The sequence below is a fragment of the Seriola aureovittata genome, chromosome 1 (genome assembly GCF_021018895.1).
Source record: "Seriola aureovittata isolate HTS-2021-v1 ecotype China chromosome 1, ASM2101889v1, whole genome shotgun sequence".
Classification (NCBI taxonomy): domain Eukaryota; kingdom Metazoa; phylum Chordata; class Actinopteri; order Carangiformes; family Carangidae; genus Seriola; species Seriola aureovittata.
Genome location: NC_079364.1, coordinates 2619591 through 2631608, shown reverse-complemented (window position 1 = coordinate 2631608; position 12018 = coordinate 2619591). Strand labels below are relative to the sequence as shown.

At 43.2% G+C, this 12018-nt stretch overlaps 1 protein-coding gene across 36 annotated transcripts in view; it reads right to left on the bottom strand.

The window, feature by feature from the left end:
- The window catches only part of madd (MAP-kinase activating death domain), a 46686-nt gene extending 35000 nt beyond the window's left edge, over positions 1-11686 (bottom strand). For 7 of the 36 annotated variants that reach the window (XM_056377615.1, XM_056377733.1, XM_056377739.1 and 4 more), the window contains exons 1-3: positions 11169-11679; positions 4390-4602; positions 2234-2875 (exon numbers count right to left, since the gene is read on the bottom strand). In XM_056377615.1, the coding sequence (XP_056233590.1) occupies positions 2234-2875; positions 4390-4448 (701 nt within the window). In that variant the 5' untranslated portion in view covers positions 4449-4602; positions 11169-11679. Of the gene's footprint in view, positions 1-2233; positions 2876-4389; positions 4603-11168 lie in introns of all 36 variants that reach the window. The other 29 variants (XM_056377571.1, XM_056377623.1, XM_056377689.1 and 26 more) reach the window with 11 other exon arrangements.
- Between the last annotated feature and the right edge of the window lie 332 nt (positions 11687-12018).

Genomic DNA, 12018 nt, shown 5'->3' with positions numbered 1-12018 from the left:
CGAAATCACTAATATGATGAGCAAATGAGAGCGAAGCACAGGGGAGGCTCTAGAGCAATTAGGAAATATTGATGTGAACCCCTCCGCTCTACGCACACATGGCGCCGTTAAAAGCCGTTCCAGAGTGTGTGCTGGGTGTATGTGTGGCAAGACAGGAGATAAATCATTAGTCCTTTGGAGCCCTCCCACCAACTGCAGCTGCTACCCAAAGGCAGCCAGAGACCTCAATCTGTCAGAGCCACCATAACACAAAGCGCTCCAAGCCCTTACGCAATGGCTCGCCTTCTTTTCTGTCATTAACATAACGCGTTTCAACAAAGCAAGTCTGGAGAAAGAAGAAAAAATATATATAGATTCTCAGGTCTGTTCAGAGAAACCAGACAACACTGATGACATGTGGATCCACTGCTGCCTTTCACCAGAGAGAGAGAGAAAAAGTAAAGGTACGAGATTAACTGTGCATTAGACATTCCCACAATCCCTTGTAGTGGTGTGTGTGTGTGTGTGTGTGTGTGTGTTTGTGTGTGTGGGGGGTGGGGGGGGGCTGCACGGCTATTAATAGATGACTGTGGAGGAAACATGTGAACACCAACAATCATACCGGGCCTGAGCCGGTGTTAAGTGACAGCCTAATTAACACTTTGTCTCAGCAAAACTGCAATCTATTGTGTCACCCATGGCAACAAAATTACCCCGAAGAGCGCCGCAAAAATACTGACACACTACAACACAGCGTCACAACAAAACACGGTGCACAGCTGCAGCCTGAATAAAATATGAATCCGTCACCCCCGGTGCTTCATTAAGAAAAATTAACTGACGATGTTATCAACTCTCGGCTTCAAGTCTAACCGGTGAAATGCTGTGCTCAGGTTTAGCACGCAGCTCCTGGTTTAGCTTTGTGACGTCATCCGTTTAAACAAGTATAAACCTGCACAATTACATATCATTTATCATTCCTCTGTACTTCTGCTGAACACGTCCGGCTGAATGAAATAATATTTGCTGCAACACACATCAAGCGAAACAAGACAAATGAAATGCACTGTGAATATTTTTGTTGCCGTTATTTATCATTAAGGTGGAGCGTCGTGGCATAAAGCGCACGCCGCGAAAAACAGCCGTGACACAAGCCGCAGATGGTCTGCAACACTGCACGGTGCCACAGACAAAGCCTCTTGTATTAATAATTCATTAATTAATTAATTCTGAAACACAAACATACACATAACAGTTGGGCAATGAGAGAAGCAGATGGGGAATCAGCAGCAGCAGCAAAAAAAAATACTGTAAAAACCACAAATTTTCATTTTTCCAGCCTTGAAATGTTTAATTTACTGTATCAACTCTGCGTCTGTGCAATAATAAACACGAGTGCCACTCACCAGCTGACAGGTGATGAAGGCAGGTTATTTTCTGGTGTTTTAAGCTTTGCTCTTGGCGTGCACGTACAGATTTATTATTGTTTAAACACTGATGGAGTGACAGTAAATGCGATGGGTTTGTTACAGTCAGAGGCTTCATCCTGTTGGTAGTATGAAGGCACTCACACGTTCGGCCTCAGGGTGGCCGAACAAAGGAGGTCAAGTGTCAAAAACAATGAGCGTTCATCATCTGACGAGCATGAATGAGCTCAGCGCAATGAACAACTAGATCTTAGTTATTTGTAGTGAACCAAGCCTGTTTTGATTGTGGCCCTGGTCCATATTGTTCATGTGCTGGGAGCCTGGCTCCGTCCACACGACCCCGGAGTCTCAGAGCTTTGGAAACGCTGCTGGACCCGTTTTATTTTGAAAACTCCTTGGTTGCGTTTTCGTCTGGACGGGCGAAAACAGAGACCTTTTGGAAACGATGACATAGACACCAACGCTCGCTCCTGATTGGGTCTCATTAATGTGATTAACGAATTACAGGCGTTACTGACCTTGTCGTCTCTGCTAGCAGCTGTTGTTCAGTTAAATTCTGCTTTTTAACACTACAACTGTCTTGACAATCTGCTTCCTGTTTACACCGGCTCACACATGCCCAGTGTACATGATCGCTCAGGTATGTTTGTGTTTTCAGGTGTGATTTTATGGCCGAAGTTTGTTTCTGTTTACTGCTAAATAATAATACAAATATATAATAATATAATAAAAGGAAGCTGTGGCTGTAACGTCATGTTTTAATATCCACCAAACAACAAATTTTGGGCGGGAAACACACAACAGCTGTATGTAATCTGAAGCCTCACCTCTGGGTGGCGCGAGGGAGCCCGGCCCGCTGCGTTAGCCTCTGACTGCAACAGTCCACCAGCCTCTTGAGAATATACAGGCATTCCCTGAAGGTGGAGAAAAACGGGTAGTGGCTGAGTATGCACAGCGAGGTCAGCGTGCTGTTGCGGTTCCTGGCCGCCATCTTGGCAGCGCTCCGTCTGTGCTGAGGGGATTTGCCGGCATTCAGCTCGGCGCCCGGCTTTCCGCTCTCTTCTCCCGAGGCAGGCGGAGGTGCTGACTCGGCATTGCTGGGTGGAGGTAACGTGGAGGCCGGGCCTCCGCCGCTGCCGTCGGACCCTTCGCTCGCGGTGTCCGCCGCCTGTCCCGCCGACTCTGTGTGACTGTTCTTGTCCCCACGAGTGCGGTGATGACCTCGCTGGAAAGAGCGGTAGAAGTTGACGCAGATTCCGTAGCGGGTGATTCCTGAGTCCTTGTCGGTCAGCGTGAAAACGAATGAGGAGTCGTCACGGAGGCTAACCCTGCGCTGGCGTATACTCAGGCAGCCCTCTGGTTGGCAGAAAAACACCACGTCCGGTGGGAGCGGGAAGTCGTGGTGATCCTCCAGCGGGTAGCGGCGGAGCAGCTGAGGCGTCTGGGCCACACTGTCACTACTTGGTTGCCTGGAGGGAAGATGGACAAAGGTTTTGTTTTTAAAGCAGCAGCATATGTTTTAGTGCTGTACCATCATTAGCTGTGGTTTTAATATCTGATCTCTGATGTCATCTATTTCCCCTACGAGTTTATGAAATCCCTTTATTCAAGTCACCATGGTCTTTTTTTACCGTTGCATGTTGCAGAATCATGGCATCAAACTGTAAACGTGCAACAAGGAGGAGTCATGAGGAAATAACTGTCGTAGCGTGGCTTCATTTCATGAAGAAAGACCAGGACAGTGCCGGTTGTAATGTCTGTAAAATGGTCATTTCATGAAAGGATGGAAACTTCAGAGACAGACCGTTTGTTAAAGAGTAAGATCTTTTCTCTTTCACCAGAAACAGCTGCTTCATTGCTTCCAGACTCCACTGACAACTACTCCACTTTCTTGGTCAGACTAGTGCGGACTAGAGAGACCAATACATAAGAACTGATGAAGCCGCTTGGATAAGAGACTAAACGTCTTCCACAGACAAATACAAGTCCAGTTGCCTTCGATTTAATTTGAGAAAGAGATAACAATGACCTGGACGAATGAGAACCTTCACAGACAGATCACTGACAAAAGCAGAAAAGAAGTTGCAGATCGAGGGAGCTGCTGGGACACCACTTGATCGGGAATCGGTTAAGATTTGGGCCAATTAGCAGAAACAACAATGTCACTGGCATCGATAAAATCTTCTCAATTCCCATCCCTACTCAGCTGTGAATTAATAATCTGAAATGGTCATTACCTGATGAGCGAAGCATTTCATAAAAGCCCTGAAAGTAGAGGCAAATTTCTAACTATATTTAGCTTTTAAAATGCAAGAACTGGTTTGGAAAATCTGGTCAGGGTTAAGTACACAAGTAACGCCCTCATACCACAACAACCCTGAACCTGACCTGAAGCGTCACACTTAAGTCTCTAAATGTTCCAGCCGAGATACTCGGTGGCGAACTCTAAAAACAGTGGCAGCCCAGACAGTTCTCTACTTTCACTGAGTTCATGTGAATCATCCTTTTCCCCTGCGGCTACTTCTGCTTGAAACAATGTGCCGCTATGCTTCATTATGCATCAATTCCAAAGCAAAAACCAGGAAGTGTTTAATAAGTTATGAGAGCGTTCATAAAAGATAAAATAAAACTCTTAAAAGCCATCAAATGTCAAGACTGGGGTTTCCCAGAAAGAAACTCACAGTGAGCGATTACGGTGCGTGCAGACGAACCAAAATATGTCGAGGGTAAAGTGTTAATGAGTTGCTGCAGGGCGCCAGTAGAAGAAGATATAACAGCAGCCCAGTTTGTAAGAGACACCACAAGACAGTTAACACATGCTTGGAGCCTCTGACTTTAATCAGGGCAACCATGATCTTCTCCTCTGTCTTTAGAGTCGCAACGTAAACAGTCAATTAGCACGATACCGAGGTGTGAGTCATGTTAGAGGCAAGATGTCAAAATGACTGAATATTCCTTTAAACCAACAACAACTACTTCTTACCTTGCTCCAACTACTACCAGGTAGTCAAGAAGGCGGGGGCACATTTTCTTTTTCTCCATCTTGGATTGACCACGTCCTGTATGTCATCCAGGATATATGTTCTTCAGTCAGCGGCGCCTTTCCATCACAGCTGGGAAAGTCGAAGTGTGAAGTTGAAACGCAGCGCCTTGGTTATCATTATTGACGGTTCAAAAGTAAAAGACTTCGTTCGACCTGCAACACACAAAGAAGAAGAAGGTGAAATAAACATTACGGTAAAAACCAGTGAGAAACAATGTGGATGCTTTATGAAGTCACCTGGTCCACACCACATTTTTCACAGCTGCAAAATTGGGCTAACGATGACATCATTATCTACAGTCTTTGACCTTTATTTCTTTTAAATGTCAAGGACTATAAGACCATGAAGAAGTTGTGTCTACTCAGGTTTGCAGTACTCTCCATTCTCACTGTACCTCTCCTCTCACCTTCTACTTCAGTCACAGTGAAGCTTTAAGTCCTTTTTAAGTTTTAAAAGGAACTTAAACAGCAGTTGCCTCTAAAATATTTTTAAATGTGTGTTCCCCCAGAAAGGCTGGAGTCCTACGAACTGGTTACTCTACTGAGTATTGTTAGTATTATTTTTTGCTTATATTTGTTTATGTACCATTTATTGCTAATTGTGTATCCTGCTTATTAAAATGATATTTGGACTGATGGGACAGATGTTCTGGACCATTCAGTTATTCCTGTTGTGGTTTTATGTATTAGGATTTAGGTATTTTACGGTTGAAATTATATTTTGTACATTGTCCATTTTCACCCATTACTACTGTTATGCTTGTATATTTGTATTTTATTCTTTTATTTCTAATTTGTGTGTGAAATAAAGGAAATGAATGAATGAATGAAGTGAATGAATGAAACCTCTCTACCCGACATGACAGCAAGACTTCACATACTGGTAAGTGCAGAGAGCCATGACATTACTGATGAGATGAGATTATATGAATTCGAGTTCGTTTGTGAGAAATCTTTATCTGGGCAGGAAGAAAAAAACAAAAACCCTCAAACACGACAGAATTAATGTTCTGAGACGTTTTCTTTCTTCTTGTTCCAAGATGCTATCAAACGCCATTGTAGCCCTGCTGGAAATGTCACTGCAATGTCACGTCTACATTTACTCCGCAGGACATGAAAGACGTTAACAAAGATGTCACGTTGACGTTCAAACATTCATATTTTACAGTGCGTTCGTCTCGTACCAGACACGGTACATGACAGACGATAAGAGAGAGCAGCAGCACGAAAGATGTCAGCCGTGACTTATATCAGCGTCTCCACTGTACAACAATGTTAAACACATTTTAGCCCAAATATTAAAAAGGCTGTAAAAGCAAACGTCTGAACAAAGTGGACTCAAAAATGCTCAATACACTCTGAGAGTGCTGCGACTGCTTTAACGTTCTGCTATGACCATCAGGTCGGCTGCTTGTTTTCGCTGGGAGGATAAAGCTTTTTCAGTAGAGGCTAGCTAATATAGTAAGCAGCTTAGGGGGCCTTGGTGGGACAAGCACCCTTCTTTGCTTGTACTATGGCCTGTGACTGACAGGAAACTACAGCAGCTCTGCAGATGGCTGCTCGGCAGCGTGGAGCCACTTACAGCTCCGGTCCAGCATCTTCTCACAGTCAAGATGCTGTAATCGTCAAATTAGCGAGTTGAAAGAGCAGGTGAAGATTTCTTCTGTGGCGACATAAAGTAAAAGTACATCTGCTGTGAGCGAGTGCAACAGCAATTTCCTGACATAACAACCGAGTATAATAAGGAAGCATTCAGCCGTTTCAGAGACAGGACACTGCAAGCGAGCAAGTCTGTGCTCAAGTCAAACAAAGCTAAACCAACAACACCGGTGTTTAATCATCTCTCAGAGATAGTGATCTGGATGTCACTCCTGTAAAGGTGATGAGACTGCATGAGCCGCTCCATCTAAACACAAACAAACCAACAAACCAGGAGAGGGAACGGATTATGCTAAGTTGAACTTCATACTTCAGCCTAAAACTATTTGCAGAGACTCTTGTTATTTTCGTTTTTCCTGCAGAAATGTCATCTCATACGTTACTTGCCCCTCCCCCACACAAGGAGGTGAAGGTGAGGATAACACTAAATTACATCTACAGTGATACGACTGGCAAAGACAGAGAATAACAATCGTCTCAGAGAAGATCTTGTGGCTGAGGTGAAGTCTGGTTTATCAAGTACCTGGTCTGAGGAGAATTCAGCGTCTCTGTAAAAGTCCACAACAGATCGACTGTTAAACGTCATTACAAAATGGCGACTCACACCAAAACACTGACCGCTATCTCCTGATTCATTAGACTAAAGACACGATCATATTGTACTTCATACACTATATTTAAATCATACAAACACATTATAATATCAGTCACAATGACTCAGGGCAAGAAAGTCTACAGTGACAGGATCTACTTTTACCGGCGTGTCATGCCACGGCAAACAGCCTTTACTCCAACGCCAACAAACGCCACATGAGTCTGTGCAAACTCCACCCTGAAACACAAACACTCTGAGCCCGGGGCCGTTTTTCACTGTCTCTTCAGGGCTGTTATCCCTGCACTGATAAGCTAATGGATCTATAATTTAGCCAGTGGTTCGTGCTACTCAAGCATTCCTACTGAGGGTAACCTGAGGGGAAAAGGACCAGGCTTTTAAACTGGAAAATGTGTCACACATTTAAACGACCACACCTCTGTCACCTGCAAACAAGTGAAGAAAAACAAGATCAACTCTTTCAATACTTACTGCTTTGGCTTTAGGCTAAATCTTATTTAGTTATTTGTTAATTTATTCAATAAAAAAAGCCACAGCTCATTAAAAACAAAGATTTAAAAAGGTTCATGATGATCTTGGCATAAAAACATAAAAACCAGTGTAATAAACAGATATTAACATTGGCATTCACGTTTACACTTTGCACGACCCATGCCCCCCCCCCCCCCGCATCAGACATGTGAGCTCACAAACACACAAAGACAACAACAGCAAACGACAAATAAGCTGCATTTAAGTCACGAGTGGGACACTAGTCACACATCCAGACACAGGCCGTCATGAACTCCCGCCGCCACGGCCATGGAACAGCCAGCATGAGACGCAGCTGTGTCCAGTGGACATTAGGACATCAGGGGTGACTTTATCACAGAGGGCTTCAGATGCATTATGGGTCTAATTATATCTATTAGCTCTACTTTTGAGTAGAGAAGCCATTTGCAAATGGACATAAGACAAATTTCAACTGGCTTAATCTTGATGGAGCATGATGGTAAATGGTTGGAAATGTACTTAATTATCTAATATATCTAAAATAGAGAACATTCGTTGACACATTAGTTAAGTCAGTGTAATGCAGAATATTCATCATGTTCTTGGTGTTTGGGAAGGAAAGAGGCTGGGTCATGTTTGACAGGGTTAACGTAAGGAGGAATGAGCAGACCCTGCACTACACAGTGGGCTGAGACGTGTCTTAAGCTTAATGTCAGCCCTCATCACACCTGGTAAAATTATTCAAATGCACTGTAAGCCCGACAGCCTCCTGCTGCCTCCTGCACGTCGATGAACAAGAAGACAGAACTAAACTGTCACTTCACATTAATGAGTATATCTGTCCCGACGTGAGGGAAAACCTCCATTTTTAAAAGCTTGTTGCTCACACAATTCAACACACATAAAGACAACTCTGAGTTCAAACTTCCTCACAGCAACGGCTTATTACAGGGAGGAACAGAGAAAATAATATAATATAAAATGATATAATATAATATAATACAGTGAGGGCTGGGGCCCATACAGAGAACAGATCTAACCGTCTTTATCTTAGTAAACCATCAGCACGATGATTCAACATTCAGGACTGGCAACATGACTGCTTCCTGGTCCAAAGCCAGAACGGCTATTTCATGAAGCAGCAGAAGCAGAAGCAGAGCTGAAGGCAGACTCATCCAGCACTAAGATAGAGGACGGACCACAGCATTATTTTTAGATGAGGATGGAAGAACTACACCACTTCACTGATTACTGTATTTAATGAGTGAGCACGGTATTAAACCTCGTTTCTCTCCCTCTAAATAATAATAAAAAAAACGTTAGATAAAAAGAACCATCACAACAGTGTGTAATCTTCAAAGGCAAGATAATGATGTAGGTTACAACAGATGAATCTGGTCAGAGTGGTCTGCAGGCAGCACTCACTGGTTATGTAAGCGCAGAGAGGAGATAGATATGATTCACAGGCCTCCAACATGGACAGCATTTATTGCCAGTCCCAGTGAACAGCAGTAACTAGCGATGGAGGAGGCTCATTTGAATTAGTCTTAGCTGAGTGAGGACGATGATGAAACGAGAGGGGTGGGGGGAGGATGAAGGGTGGATAAAGAAAGTATTGATCACTGCATTGCATTCTCACTTTTAGATTACACTCTTTTCTCTAGCACAAAATGAGAGCTGGGACCTCATCAGGCCGACAGACAAAGTACCATCCTCTCCTCTCTTTATTTATTCATTTCTGAGACCTTGTCTAGTCTCTGCCCCCTCCCCCCCCCCAAAAAAAAACCTAGTGTTATGTTCTCTGTTTGTCTATACAAAAATAAATTCACAAGTTCAAATTTGCATTATATACGTTCGCTTTTCACGGGCGGTGGCTGGGTGCAGCAGCGTGGTGACAGGTTGCATTTGGGTCATGAGCCATCATGCAAGATGTCACGTTGAATTGAGGATGGCAAGCTTTTACTTTTCCTTGAGTAACAGGGAGGGAGCTCAGCGTGCGTCACCTTACGATGATGACATGCAAACCTTGTTTCTTTTTTTTATTTTAAAAATAAGTCATATATCAGTAGCTTTGTTTTAAAATATCCCCCACGTCCATCTGCATTTTTAGAAATCACAGAAGAAATCCTCACACGCTGTTATGACACAGCAGTGGATGAGGTATTAGTCCTATGTGAGCATTTGTCATTGTTTGAGTTATTTTTACATATTTTGTGCTGAGGCTTTGACATCCAAGTCAAATTTTACTTCAGGATCAATGAGGCCTCCTCCAAATAAACCCACTTTCTGTCAAATCTGATTTGTGAGATGATTCACAGGAAAGCAGAGGAAAGTTCTGGTAAACAAATATGTACTCAGCTTTTCCTTTTTGCAGTGAAATATTTCTATAATTTTGCCAATTTGTGTATTTACACGGTTACTGAAACAAAACCAAGTTTATAAGGGAAATCGCTCTTATTTAAGTGCCAACAACTTACAGACACCTGAAGGGCTCACAAGCCAAAACGGTTAGGATGGACTGGTGTAATCTTTAACAATGCATTGTATTTTGTAAGATTATTATATCTTAAGTCTTGATCGGTAAGATTTGCCAGATAAATGTAGTGGAGTCAAAAGTACATATTTTAATATGACATACATTAACTGTTAAGTAGGGTGACCAGATGTCCCCATTTTCTGGGAACAGTACGTGTTTTTGGTGGCCTGTCCCCACTGGAGCTGTCCTCGGAAATGTCCCCATTATTAACATTTGTAATTAAAAACAGACGTCTAGCATGAGCTTGTTTTGGCCAACAGGGGGGGAGGTGACTGCTAGCTATAGGATCAAAATAGAGTTATCCAATCAGATTTTTTGTTGTTGTCTCTAGGCAGAGAAAAGGTTGCCTGGCTCACTCATTGGTTAGGAGTTCATAACCAGGCAGTACACTAACAAAAACAAACATTCTTCACACAAACTTCATGACTGCTTCAAGGGTAAGGAGTCATCATTTTATCAGCCAGGTCTTCAGGACAGTTTATTACATCACAACAGTTACCATGGTCAAAATACATGACCCCTTTTTTTTTTAAATTATTTCATAGGTGTCCATTGAATAATTTAATCATATATTAATATGATATTTAATCATATATTCACAGCTAAACTGTTAATGTCCCTGTTTTCATTTCAAATATCTGATCACCTTACCTTAAAGTATCATAGAACAAAAATACTCAAGTATAATTACTTCAAAATTGAATTTAAACACAGTATTTGAGTAAATGTACTTCCACTCCTGCTGGTTTGACATTGAGTACAACAACACTACCTCAAAACGATGCTTCAGGCGTGACGAGTAATGAGGCCACAATGACACACGATTTCAACAGTAGGGGTGTCAGTTACACAGTAAAAAAAAAATCCCATATGAACCGAGCTTAGTTACGAGGTGTAGTGGGTATTTTACTACCTAACCAGCTCGGTTAACTGTGGAGATTAGCGTAACGACATACGGTGAGGCGAGGATAACATTCGCAGTAACAATGCAATAAATGAGATAAGGCGATGTTAACGTCTCCTGATATCCCAGAGAGAGCTGGACGTGTAGCTTGTGACTGTGTTATCCTTTTTTATATATATATATATATATATATATATATGTGTGTGTGTGTGTATTTAAGACAAGCTGCCAGGCCTCGGCTCGTCCTCCATGTTCAGCCCAATGATGCACCCTCGCACCTCCACTCAGCTAGCTTCGTGGTTTCTTACGCCACGGATGGATTAGCTAGCTAGCCGCCTAGCTAGCTAGCTAACAGTAGCTCGAGCGATTTGAGCTCATAAACGGCGAACTGTCAGATGTTAACAACACGGCAGCGACATCGGCGACAAACGGCTCGCAGCACGCGCCACAAACGTTGTGCGTGGTTTTTTTTTTTTTTTTAAATAGCTCGGACGTTGATTCATAAACACCCTTACCTGCTCGTATTAGCCGGTTAGCCGCTAACGCTCGCCGTGAAGCCAGCTGCTGCTGCTGCGGCTCCTGCTGCGGCTGATGGTGATGGTGACGGCCCGGGTGGTGGGTGCCCTCCTCGGTCACGGAGGGAGAGAAGCAGCGGTGTGTGTCTGAATTCAGCCTTGTGTCGTTTAGATGGTTTATCATTGGAAAAAAGTCGGACAGGGAGAGGTCTGCTGAGAGGCTAGCGGCGCCGTCTAACTGGCTGGCAGCGTTACAAACGATGCGAGGTGTGTGTGTGTGTGTGTGTGTGTGTGTGTGTGTGTGTGTGTGTGTATCCGCCTCTACGCCTGGTGAACGGGAGGCTCGGTCAGTTACAACCTGCCTTCACAACATCCCCTTCATCATCATCATCATCATCATCATCGGTCTGCAAGGAGTTCCGCATACTCACTACCCGACCAAACGGAAGCGACAAACAAGCCTGACGGAAAACAGCTTCACGCTCCCGGCAGGGACCGACACCAGAGAGCCCGGGGTGACGGGGGTCCACTTATCAATCAGTCTGATCAGTTTGCAGTATTTCACGGTGTTTTATCGCCTAACAGGGCCGGTCACAGCCTTTTTGGGGCCCTATAGGAATGATTTGATAACCCCCCCAAACCCCACCAGTACTGTACCTAAGTATAGTAATATAGTATAGTACTGTATTTTACTTGGGTAAATATATAAATATATAAATATAATAACACACTACCTTTAGTCCAAGACATTTAAAAGACAAATATTGTACTTTTGACTTTACTACATTTCTGAACCTATACGCAAATATGATATTGTATTTCCATATATGAAATATACATTTTTATTCTA